Source organism: Heptranchias perlo, chromosome 5 (genome assembly GCF_035084215.1).
Source record: "Heptranchias perlo isolate sHepPer1 chromosome 5, sHepPer1.hap1, whole genome shotgun sequence".
Classification (NCBI taxonomy): Eukaryota; Metazoa; Chordata; class Chondrichthyes; order Hexanchiformes; family Hexanchidae; genus Heptranchias; species Heptranchias perlo.
The window spans coordinates 12947695-12961049 of record NC_090329.1 but is presented as its reverse complement, the minus strand read 5'-3'; the positions used below and the strand labels follow the sequence as shown (position 1 = coordinate 12961049).

Below are 13355 nucleotides of genomic sequence, written 5' to 3'. Positions count from 1 at the left end.
TTTTTTTTGTACCTCTCCTTGCCTTAAATTGACGCCGTCGCCACGTGCGCTACTTAATGACAAATGTAACATTTCCCTCGCTTTCCGCGACCGGTGGGCACCGCAGGGACTGGAGTGCATCCTTGACCAGAACAATAAAAGTATCATGTTTAATTATTTGGTTTTGATTTGCTTTTAAAAAAATAAAGTTACACCCTAACACACACACAAAAAAAACATTTCCGTTGCAATGTATCGAATCAAACAGCAGGTGCCGCCGGCTGGCTGGCTCCCACTTCCCAAATCAAGCACCTTCTCTCTCTCTCTGTCTCTCACCCTCTGTGTCTTTGGGCAATGCTTGTTGTTTCCCGGAAGTATTATGGCAACAATTTAGTCAATGGAAACGACGTTGCGACATTGGGAGAGAGGTGGGATGGTGGTGATGGGCAGACATTGATACAGGGAGAAATGTAACAATATTGCGGCTCAGTGTTCCAGTGAAGAGAAGTCCTTCTCTCTCTCTCTCTCTAGCTTAGCACTGAGGGTGTGTTTGTGTCTGACCAGCTTCCTGCTGCTGCTGCTGGGAGGGAGGGACATTCTGCTCTGACCGGCTATTTTAGATTGTATTTTTCTTTAATGCATTTATAAAAAGGGGGAAGTCTGCCACCCAGCAAACCAGTGCCACCCAGAGTCGATGGGCGGTTTGTGTGGGAGGGAGTTTGTTTTCTTGGCATTGCCCGCTTGTAAATGGGAAATTCGCAGTTTTGGAGCGTCAGGGAGCCTGGGACTGTGGAGGAATGTGACTCGACCTGGCAAAGCGATTCGGAGCCGGAGGAGCAGCCAGAGGAGCAGGAGCAGGAGCAGGCCGCCCAGGAAGCGGCTGTCTCAGCCGGGGAAGGGGAAGCGGGTGGAAGCGGGAGTGCAGAGGGAGCTGCGGCCGGCGAGGATCAGGTACAGTCAAACCCCCGCCCCCCCCCAGCAAACTCACAGGGGGCAGTCAGAGCCGGGGAGATTCGCAAGTGATCGGGTCAGGTCTGGGGGGACCGTTATTATAAAGTGGAACTCACCGTCCTGTCCTGTAATCGCTTTAAATCCGGGCTGTGGGTTACACGTGGGATGGGGAGAGAGATCCACATCTGGTCCCAGCTCATTTCTGGCCAGCCCTCCATTGCTCCATAACTGCAGATTTGTGCTGGTATCAGACAGCTGACATTGTTCAAAATAAGTCTGATCATTGGTAACTTTTGCTGCTGCCTTGCTAAGCAATTCTTTTCTGTGATCACATATTACAAGAATCCCCCCCCCTCCTCCCTCTCTCGTGTTCATGCACCTTCCCTGTGAATCCATTACCCATTGGAGCAGTTTGTGGTGCACAGCATTTTGCTTTTAAAGTTATTAACTCTGCCTCTTGCCCATAAAGAAATCTGGGAAGGTAGCGGGCATGCCAGCCTCTGAACAAGCACAACAGTAGAGCAAGGTTACTGGCTCACATCCTGTCAAGGGTAGATTCCCAACTGATATCTAGCTCTCCGAGAGCTCCAGAGTTCAGTTAGCTGCCAAATGGAAGTCATGATGTGGAGATGCCGGTGATGGACTGGGGTTGACAAATGTAAGGAATCTTACTCAGCTGACGAAGGAGAAAGCCTCCGAAAGCTTGTGATTTTCAAATAAAACAGTTGGACTATAACCTGGTGTTGTAAGATTCCTTACAAATGGAAGTCAAGCACTTTACCGCTGTTCTGTTTTAATAGTCATTCCAATTGTTTAATTGAAATTGGGACAACAGCGCCTCATAACAGGCCTCCCCTTGTCTTCTTTTACTGGAGAGCAGATAGGACAGTGCTAAATCCCAGCTTGGCCAGTAGATATTTGCTCTTGAATGTGGCCTTCAGGAGAGGAGTGGCACCCTTCTCTATTCAAAGAGCGAGCTGGACAACAGAATTAAATATAAGAATGTTAAGGTGAGTGAGGGTTACAGAACCAAGATGGGTAAATGGAGTTAAGATACACATCACCCATGATCTAATTGAATGGCGGAACAGACTCGAGGGGCTGAATGGCCTACTCCTGTTCCTATTTTTCTACAAATACGGGGTCACAGCATGCACGGTCTATGATTGAGAGTCAGGCTGGAATGCAGAGGATGTGGAAAGGAGATGGATAGAATCATTAAAACCCCAGCAGAACTTTGAACACGATTAAGAGAGGATGGCAATTGTCAGGAGCAGTCAGTGATTCCTTCATTCTCCCATACATTGAAAGGCATCGATTTGTTCGGAGAAACTTTACCGAGTTAGGGAAATAATTAGGCACAAACCTACTTTATTTTCAGATAGGATGGGTGCCAATGACTGATTTACTTTTTGTTTATTCTATGTAGCAAGTTTTGAGATGTGAAATTATTATTTTGATTTGCAAAAAATAGTTCCCGTTTGAAATCATCACATCATCCGAAATCACATTGTCAGGTTCCACATGACGACACCCAGATCTACCTCACCACCACCTCTCTCTCGATCCCTCCGCTGTCTCTATGTGGTCAGACTGCTTATCTGACATCCAATACTGGATGAGCAGAAATTTCCTCCCGTTAAATATTGGGAAGAGCTAAGCCATTGTCTTCGGTCCCGGCCAAAAACTCCGTTCCCTAGCCACCGACTCCATCCCTCTCCCTGGCCACTGTCACAGGCTGAACCAGACTGATCGCAACCTCGGCGTCCTACTTTATCATGAGCTGAGATTCCAGCTCCATACCCTCTCCATCACAAAAACCACCTACTTCCACATCTGTAATATCCCTTCTCTGCTGCTGCCTCAACCCATCTGCTGCTGAAACACTCCTCCATGCTTCCGTTACCTCTAGACTCGACTATTCCAATGCTTTCATGGCCGGCCTCCCATCTTGCACCCTCATTGAATACTCTGCTGCCCGTATCCTAACTTGTACCAAGTCCCGTTCACCCATCACCCCTGTGCTCACTGATCTACATTGGCTCCTGGTCCACCAAGGCCTCAAATTTAAAATTCTTATCCTTGTCTTCAAATCCCTCCATGGCCTTTCCCTCCCTATCTCTATAACCCCCTCCATCCATACAACCCTCCGAGAACTCTGTGGTTCTCCAATTCTGCCTCTTGTGCATCCCTGACTTCCTTTGCCCCACTATTGGCGGCTGTGTCTTCAACTGCTTAGGCCCTAAGCTCTGGAATTCCCTCCCTAAACCTCTCCGCCTCTCTTCCTCTTTCTCCTCCTTTAAGACTCTCCTTAAAACCTATCTTTTTGACCAAGCTTTTGGTCACCTGTCCAGTAGCTCCTTATGAGGCTTAGTGTCAATTTTTGTCTGATTAAGCCCTGTGAAGCTCAGGGATGTTTTAATAAGTTAAAGGCGCTATATAAATGCAAGTTGTTGAAATTGAGTACAGGGAAGAGGAGACAGTTCGTGCGTTTTCTCCTGATTTCAAACCCACCTCAACTTGTAAATGCCTCAGGACATATATTATTGGACAAAAATAAAATAATTCTTATTTTGATATGTATTTTAAAAATGTTAATGAAAGCATCGAGACTTGTGCACGTTTTATTTTGTATTTATAAATAAGCCCCTTAAATCTGCTTGGGGCCCTGACTGGCTCACGTTTACATGGTCCTACAACACCCCCTCCCCTTGTAAATGAGAGAGAGAGAGAGAGAGAGAGACTCGCTAATTTAATCACACTGGGCGCACGCAACAAGTTGAGCAAACTGAGTGCCATTCCATGCCAATTCCCGCAGACTGGTTGATTATCCAGTTAAACACCCCCTCTTCCCTTTATCTGCCTGGTTTCCCAGTTTCTTCGACTGGGTTTCAGGTAAGCAGCTATCTTTCCGCAGCTAAAATCTCTGGTGTGCTCTTAGAATATCGCCTTGGAATTTCTAATTGTGTCTTTTTAGAGGCTTCTAGTTAAACATTAAACAAAAAACACATTGAAAGGCAGTAATTCATAAGAAGTCATTCTTATATTTGTTAAAACCTCACTATTCACAAAAATCCATCACCAAGGGCACAATTAAATGTGTTTTTTAATACTTGCTCTATTCATTTGATTTATGGAGTCAGAATGGACAATTTTCAGTGTAATTATTCAAAGTCTAAATTTGTGATGCCGCTTCTATTAAGTTTCCATGGCAATGTATTGATGCAGTGAAACTTGGTGAGTTACATTGTGAACTCATTGTACAAACCTACCAGTTATGTAATGTAAGAAACCTGTAGATGCAGATAGATAGATCTGTATATAATTGCATTACTGTAGCATGAAAATGTATCAGTGCCACACATTGAAATACCATGGCAAAAGAATAAGGGGAGAGATGAGGAGAATTTTTTTTAACGCAGCGAGTTATGATGATCTGGAATCCACTGCCTGAAAGGGCGGTGGAAGCAGATTCAGTAGTAACTTTTCAAAAGGGAATTGGATAAATACATGAAAAGGAAAAATTTGCAGGGGAGTGGGACTAATTGGCTAGCTCTTTCAAAGAACTGGCACAGGTACAATGGGCCGAATGGCGGCCTCCTGTGCTGTATGATTCCAGGCGTGACAGAATGGTGAGGCACAACTGATAAAGAACATCATCTCCTGCAATTTCAAAAAATGATATGCTTGTAATATGCAATTGTTGTGTCATAATGTGGAGTCTAACGTAATTTTGTACCAGTGATTTCCAAAACCCGGGCCGCCTACCCCTTGAGGTTTACTCATCCAAACACGATGAGGTCATGTCCTCTGGTTGGAAACCAAAGAATAGGAAGAACCTGTGTAGATTGTACTAACCACACCGGATGGTCAATTCTAGCTGCCTGTGTGATGTCTGTTGCTTTGGCTTTGTTTGTACAATGATGGCTTTGTGCACAAGCTGCCTCAGCTGCACTTGTACTCAGAACCACATACGTCTAAATAAGCACTCTTAATATGTCCGATTGTTCTGAGAAAGCGTACAGCATAGATTCACCAAGGATAGTTATGAGGAGAGACTTGAGACACTGTGGCTATTTCCACTGGAACTTAGAGGAGATTCAGTAGAGGTTTTGATAACGAGTGAATGAGGAAAGAATATTTCCTCTAGTTGGGGAGTCAGTGATGAGAGGTCATCAAGTTAAAATTGTCACTTAAATTTTTTGTTGGAGCACTGAATGCTTGGCCAGCTGAGAAAGATGCTGGGCTATGGGGAGAGAACAGGACAGTGTGATTAACTTTGGGTTGCTCCAGCAAAGAGCCAGCATAGATGGGCCAAATGGCCTCCTTCAATGCTGTAAACTTCTATGGTTCTAAATGTCCTTGCTTGTCAAGTCGTAGAATCATACAGCACAGAAGGAAGCCATTCGGTCCATCGTGCCTGTGCTGGCTCTTTGAAAGTGCTATTCAATTAGTCCCATTTCCTTGCTCCTTCTCCATAGCCCTGCAATTTTTCCCCTTCAAGTATTTATCCAGTTCCCTTTTTGAAAGTTACCATTAAATCTACTTCCACCACCCTTTCAGGCAGTGTATTCTCGATCATAACAACTCCCATTTAAAAAAAAAGTCTTCTCATCTCCCCTCTGGTTTTTTTTGCCAATTACCTTAAATCTGTGTCCTAAAAACAGAAAGTGCTGGAAAAACTCAGCAAGTCAGGAAGTATCTGTGGAGAAAGAAACAGAGTTAACGTTTCAGGTCAAAGACCTTTCGTCAGAACTGGAAGATGTTAAAGTTTTTAAGCAGGTAGAGCCCAAGGGGAGGAGAGGAAAGAACAAAAGGGAAGGTCTGTGAAAGGGTAGAGGGCAGGAGTGATTAAACGACAAAAGGGTTGATGGTGTAAGACAAGGAGGGTGGCAATGGGACAAGAAACAAAAGATCTGTCTAGAGGAGCTGTGAATGGCAACAGCAGAACCATAACCAGCAGCTGCAGTCCAACAAGAAAAATCTTCTCTGGAGATCTCCCCCTCCGCCGTCCAACGGCCTCCAACCTCATGGACCCCAACCCCGCAAGTCCTGCTTCTACCTCCTTCCCAAGATCCACAACAGGACTGCCCTGGGAGACCCATCCTTTCAGCCTGTTCTTGCCCCACGGAGCTTGTTTCCTCCTATCTCGACTTTTTTTCTCCCCTTGTCCAGTCTCTTCCGACCTACACACGCGACTCTTCTGACGCCCTCTGCCACTTTAACGGTTTCCATCCCTTTTGTCGTTTAATTACTCTTGCCCTCGACCGTCTCACAGACCTTCCCTTTTGGTCTTTCCTCCCCTCCCCTCCCCTCCCTCCCCCCTCCTTTCCCTGGCTCTGTACTTGCTTAAAAACTTTAACTCTTTAACATCTTCCAGTTCTGAAAATAACTCTTTCTTTCTCCACAGATGCTGCCTCACTTGCTGAGCTATTCCAGCATTTTCTGTTTCTAGGACGCAGATTTCCAGCATCCGCAGTATTTTGTTTTTAAATCTGTGTCCTCTGGTTACCGACCCTCCTGCCACTGGAAACAGTTTCTCCCTATTTGCTCCATCAAAACCCTTTGTCACTTTGAATACCTCCTATTAAATCTCCCTGTAACCTTCTCTGCTCTAAAGAGAACAACCCCAGCTTCTCCAGTCTCTCCAGATAACTGAAGTTCCTCAACCCTGGTACCATTCTAGTAAATCTCCTCTGCACCCTCTCTAAGGACTTGACATTCTTCCTCAAGTGTGGTGCCCAGAATTGAACACAATACTCCAGCTGAGGTCTAACCAGTGATTTATGAAGGTTTAGCATAACTTCCTTGCTTTTGTACTCTGTGCCTCTATTAATAAAGCCCAGGATCCTGTATGTTTTTTTAACAACCGCATCAATTTGTCCTGCCACCTTCAAAGTAAACCTCCAGGTCTCTCTGTTCCTGCACCCCCTTTTAAAATTGTACCATTTAGCATATATTGCCCCTCCTCATTTTTCCTTCCAAAATAAATCATTTTGCACTTGCCTGCCTTAAATTTCATCTGCCATATGTCTGCTGATTTCACTAATATGTCTTTGTCCTCCTGAAGTTTGTTACTATCCTCCTCATTGTTTGCTAAATTTCTGAGTTTCATGTCATTTGCAAACTTTGAAATTATACCCTCTATACCCAAGTACAGGCCATTAATATATATCAAAAAGAGCAGTGGTCCTAATACCAACCCCTGGGAAACACCGCTGTATACTTCCCTCCAGTCTGCAAAACAACCGTTCACCACTACTCTCTGCTTTCTGTCCCTTAACCAATTTCATATCCATGCTACTGTCCCTTTTTAATCCTATGGGTTTTAATTTTACTAACAAGTCGATTTATGTGGTACTTCATTAAACGCCTTTTGAAAGTTCATATACACAACAACCGCACTCCCCCATCACCCCTCTCTGTTACTTCATCAAAGGACTCGATCAAGTTAGTCAGACACGATTTGCCTTTAACAAGTCCGTGCTGGCTGTCATTTATTGGGCCATATCTTTCCATATCACAATTAATTTTGTCCCGGATTATTGTCTCTAAATGTTTTGGGAGTCCTGAAGGCTGTGTTGCCTGCCCGGTGCCAGGGTTAAGGATATCTCCTCACGGCTGGAAAAGAACTTTGAGCATGAGGGGGAGGATCCATTGTCATGGTCCATGTAGGAACCAACGACGTAGGTAGAACTAAGAATGAGGTTCTGCTGAGACAGTTTGAGGAGCGAGGGTCTAAACCAATAAGCAGAACCTCAAAGGTAATAATCTCTGGATTACTGCCCGAGCCACGCACAAATTGGCATGAGGACAAACTAATCAGAGAGTTTAAATGCGTGGCTCAAAGAGTGGTGCGGGAGACGGGTTTCGATTTATGAGGCACTGGCACCAGTACTGGAGAAAAAGAGAGCTATTCAGTTGGGATGGGCTCCACTTAATAAGGGCTGGGTCCAGTGTCCTGCTGAATCGAATAACTAGTGCTGTAGATAGGGCTTTAAACTTTTTTTAAAAAGGGGGGTGGGGTCAGGTGAGAGGAAATTTAGAAATCTGAAGAGAAAAGTCAAGGCATTAGAGCAGTGTAGTGATTTGGGTAAAGATAAGCAGAGTGTGGCAGGAAGGGACAGAGAGTTTAACGATAATAGTGCATCAGCGAATAAGGTCATATCAGGGAAAAATGGTAAAAAGTTAAGACGCTTTATCTGAATGCATGAAGCATTCGTAACCAGATAGACAAATTAATGGCACAAATAGAGAAAAATGGGTTTGATCTAATAGCAGTCACAGAAATGTGTTTGCAAGTTGACCAAGTTTGGGAACTAAATATTCCAAGGTACTTGATGTTTCGAAAAGACAGACAAAATGGAAAATGAGGGGGTGTAGCCCTGACATTCAAGGATGACATAAGGACAGTAGTGAGGAAGGATCTTGACTCCGAAGATCAGGAAGTAGAATCAGTATGGGTGGAGATGAGAAATAACAAGCGGCAGAAAACACTGGTGGGAGTAGTCTATAGACTGCCTAACAGTAGCTATACTGTTGGACAAAGTATTAATCAAGAAATAATAGGAGCTTATAACAAAGGTAATGCAATAATCGTGGGGGGACTTCAATCTTCTTATAGTCAGGACAAATCAAATTGGCAAAGGTAGTTTGGAGGACAAGTTCATGCAATGCATTCAAGATAGTTTCCTAGAACAATACATTGTGGAATCAACCAGTGAACAAGTTATTTTAGATCTAGTCTTGTGTGTAATGACAGGATTAATTAGTAATCTCTCAGTTAAGGATCATCTGGGGAAGAGTGATCATAATATGATAGAATTTCACTGAGTTTGAGAGTGATGTACTTATGTCAAAAACTAGAGTCTTAAATTTAAACAAAGCCAATTACATAGGTATGAGGGGCGAGTTGGCTAAGGTAGATTGGGAAATTAAATTAAAAGGTATGATAGTAGATAAGCAATAGCAAACATTTAAAGAAATATTTCATAATTCTCAACGAACATACATTCTATTGAGAAATAAAAGCTCAAGAGGCTTATAATGTTGCCAAGAAGAGTAGTAAGCCTGAGGATTGGGAAATTTTTAGAAACCAGCAAAGGATGACCAAAAAATTGATGATAAAGGAGAAAATAGAATGAGAGTAAACTAGCAAGAAATATAAAAACAGATCATAAGAGTTTCTATAAGCATGTAAAAAGGAAGAGAGTAGCGAAAGAAAACGTGGGTCCCTTAGAGGCTGAAACAGGAGAAATTACAATGGGGAATGAGGAAATGGTAGAGATGTTAAACAAGTATTTTGTATCTGTCTTCACAGTAGAAGACACAAAAAGCATACCAGAAATAGTGGGGAATTAAGGATCTAATGAGAGTGAGGTGCTTAAAGTAATTAATATTAGTAAAGAAAAAGTACTAGGGAAATTAATGGGACTAAAAGCCGACAAATCCCCTGGACCTGATGGGCTCCATCCTAGGGTTCTAAAAGAGGTGGCTGCAGAGATAGTGGATGCATTGGTTGTGATCTTCCAGAATTCCCTAGATTCTAGACTGGTCCCCGTAGATTGCAAGGTATCAAATGTAACACCGCTATTCAAGAAAGGAGGGAGAGAGAAAACGGAACTACAGGCCAGTTAGCCTGACATCAGTCGTCGGGAAAATGCTGGAATCCATTATTAAGGCAGTGGTAATGGGGCACTTAGACAATCACAATATGACAATCACATTATGGTTTTATGAAGGGGAAATTGTGTTTGACAAATTTATAAGAGTTTTTTGAGGACGTAACTAGCAGAGTCGATAAAGGGGAACCAATGGATGTCACATATTTAGATTTTCAAAAGGCATTCGATAAAGTGCCACACAAAAGGTTGTTACACAAGATAAGGGCTCATTGGGTTGGAGGTAATATATTAGCATGGATTGAGGATTCGTTAATGGACAGAAAACAGAGATTGGGGATAAACGGGTCATTTTCAGGTTGGCAGGCTGTAACTAGTGGGGTGCCGCAAGGATCAGTGCTTGGGCCTCAGTTATTTACAATCTATATTGATGACTTAGATGAAGGGACCGAGTGTAATGTATCCAAGTTTGCTGACGATACAAAGCTAGGTGGGAAAGTAAGCTGTGAGGACACAAAGAGCGCTAAATTGGGCCGTGTAGCGCCCGTTGTTTTGGTGCTACATGGCTTCTCTGACATCCAAAATGGCGTCTTGGATGCGCACGCACGTTTCCAGTGTGACGTGCGCCAGATGCCATCTTGGTTTAGGAGTTAGTGTAGGCGCAGATAACGAACACTGGAATCATGTAAAGTAGGGAGAAAATGGATACAATCAGTGTGCAATGCTGATTTAAAATGATAAGTCCCAAAATGGTGTCTAACGCTCAACTCAACGCAGTCTTAACCCTAACCATCTGAATGTATCTTAGAATGCCTGGAGGACCCACCACCAGCGCTATTTAAAGGGACCATGCAGGATTTACAGGTTAGTGGCTGGATTATTGCTTCTGGCTGCCGAGACATTTGTAACTGTTTTTGGAGGTCTCTAGACTTGAACACCAGGACGCGGGGACATAGCCTAACATTTAGAGCTAGGGCATGCAGGAGTGAAGTTAGGAAATGCAAAGGGTGGGAAACGTTTGGAATGCTCTTCTGCAGACTGATAGATTTCTGTGAACCAAGGGTATTAAGGTTTATGGGGCTAAGGCGGGTATACAGAGTTAGGTCACAGGTCCACCATGATCTCATTGAATGGTGGAACAGGCTCGAGAGGCTAAATGCCACTGTCACTTGCTGCCTCCTGATATGCGCCACCTTCTCCTGCAAGAAAGCGGGACGTGTGTTTGGGTGATGTGCCTGTCATGGTTGAATAGCTGCCATTGTGGGTGGGTGGCTTGAAACAGTGGAAATGTGTAAGGGCAGGAGGAAGCATCTGTTTGGAAGAGTTGAGTACTGATGGAAAGAGTTTATTGGTACGTGGGTGATGGGGGGTGTAGTGCATGGAGCAGTTGGTCGGAGACGCCACCTGACCGTTGACCTCACTCACCTTGACCACTCATGTCAAAGCATTGAACTTCTTCCAGCACTGCATCCATGTTCATGATGCTGTGAACCTGGCATTGACTTCATCCCCCGCTGCCTCCCACTGTCTTTTGGATGTATGTCTGGAGGGCCTCTTGCCCCAATCCCCCCTTTGCGGAAAAAGGATGTCCCTCCTTCTGTCCACCACTCGCGCCAAGGTCTCTACTGCATCAGCAATGAACCTTGGTGCACGCACTCTCGCAGGCCTGGTACCAACTCAGACCGGCAGATTGGTGAGGTCTGGAGTGCAGATTGGAGGATGTGGGATTTAGTAGTGCGCAACCTTTATTCAATGTTTTAACAAAACTCATCAGTGTGTAAACATAGGGATGGGACCTGCATCTGTGTTTTATGTGTGTGATGCCTGATCTCCGTTCAGAATGCGTGCAGACAGTAGACTGTTATTTTCAGCAAATAACAGGTCCCAGCTACCTTTAAGAGATTTCTAAGAAACATCCTCCCTTTAAGAGATTGGGCTCCCCCTGCTGGTGGAAAGTGCGAATTGCATTGATTCCACGTGCAAGGCCCGGAAAGGAAGGCTGATTGCAGGTTAGTCATCGGGTTGGCCGAAACTCGCGTCCTGCCTGCGCGGGGTAATAGCGCATCACGCTACCCGCGCCCAAAAATGGCCCGTATCCAATTTTTTTTCCCCCAAAGAGTCTGCTAAGGGATATACACAGGTTAGGTGAGTGGGCAAGACGGTGACAGATGGAGTATAATGCGGGGAAATGTGAGGTTATTCACTTTGGTAGAAAGAATAGAAAAACAGAATTTTTTTTAAATGATGAGAAACTATTAAATGTTGGTGTTCAGAGGAATTTGGCGTCCTTGTCAATGAAACAGAGAAAGTTAACATGCAGGTACAGCAAGCAATGAGGAAACCAAATGGTATGTTGGCCTTTATTACAAGGGGGTTATAGAATCATAGAATCATAGAAAATAGGAGCAAGAGGAGGCCATTCGGCCCTTCGGGCCTGCTCCGCCATTCAAAATGGTCATGGCTGATCGTCTAACTCAGTACCCTGTTCCCGCTTTTTCCCCATATCCCTTGATCCCTTTAGCATTGAGAAATATATCTCTCTCCTTGAATATATTTAATGACTTGGCCTTCACTACCTTCTGTGGCAGAGAATTCCACAGGTTCACCACCCTCTGAGTGAAGAAATTTCTCCTCATCTCGGTTCTAAATGGCATACCCCGTATCCTGAGACTGTGACCCCTGGTTCTGGACTCCCCATCCATCGGGAACAACCTTCCTGCACCTAGTCTGTCTAGTCCTGTTAGAATTTTATATGTTTCGATGAGATCACCTCTCATTCTTCTAAGCTCTAGTGAATATAGGCCTAGTCGACCCAATCTCTCCTCATACGTCAGTCCTGCCATCCCAGGAATCAGTCTGGTAAACCTTCGTTGCACTCCCTCCATGGCAAGGACATCCTTCCTCAGATAAGGAGACCAAAACTGCACGCAATACTCTAGATGTGGTCTCACCAAGGCCCTGTATAACTGCAGTAAGGCATCCCTGTTCCTGTACTCAAATCCTCTTGCAAAGAACACCAACATACCATTCGCCTTCCTAACTGCTTGCTGCACCTAAATGCTCACTTTCAGCGACTGGTGTAGAAGGACACCCAGGTCTCATTGCACCTCCCCTTTTCCCAATCTATCACCATTCAGATAATAATCTGTCTTTCTGTTTTTACAACCAAAGTGGATAATCTCACATTTATCCATGTTATACTGCATCTGCCATGTTCTTGCCCACTCACCCAACTTGTCTAAATCACATTGGAGTACAAGAGTAAGGAAGGCTTGCTACAATTGTACAGGGCTTTGGTGAGACCACACCTGGAGTACTGCGTACAGTTTTGGTCTCCTTACTTAAAGCAGGATATACTTACCTTAGAGGGGGTGCAATGAAAATTCACTAGATTGATTTCTGGGATGAGCGGGTTGTCCTATGAGGAGAGATTGAGTAGAATGGGCCTATGTTCTCTGGAGTTTAGAAGAATGAGAGGTGATCTCATTGAAACGTATAAAATTCTGAGAAGGCTTGACAGGGTAGATGCTGAGAGGCTGTTTCCCCTGGCTGGAGAGTCTAGAACTAGGGGCCATAGTCTCAGGATGAGAGGTCAGCCATTTAGGACTGAGAGGAGGAGGAATTTCTTCACCTGGAGGGTGGTGAATCTTTAGAATTCTCTATCCCAGAGGGCTGTGGATGTTCAGTCGTTGAGTATATTCATTCTGAGATTGATAGATTTTTGGACTCTAAGGGAATCACGGGATAGGGCAGGAAAGTGGAGTTGAGGTAGAAGATCAGCCATGATCTTATTAAGTGGGGGTG

At 44.3% G+C, this 13355-nt stretch overlaps 1 protein-coding gene across 1 annotated transcript in view; it reads left to right on the top strand.

Annotated features, from left to right (window-relative positions):
• Positions 1-368: 368 nt before the first annotated feature.
• The window catches only part of LOC137321589 (opioid growth factor receptor-like protein 1), a 36975-nt gene continuing 23988 nt past the window's right edge, over positions 369-13355 (top strand). Inside the window, exon 1 of the mRNA XM_067984028.1 lies at positions 369-930. Within this exon, the coding sequence (XP_067840129.1) occupies positions 727-930 (204 nt within the window). The 5' untranslated portion in view covers positions 369-726. The remainder of the gene's footprint in view (positions 931-13355) is intronic.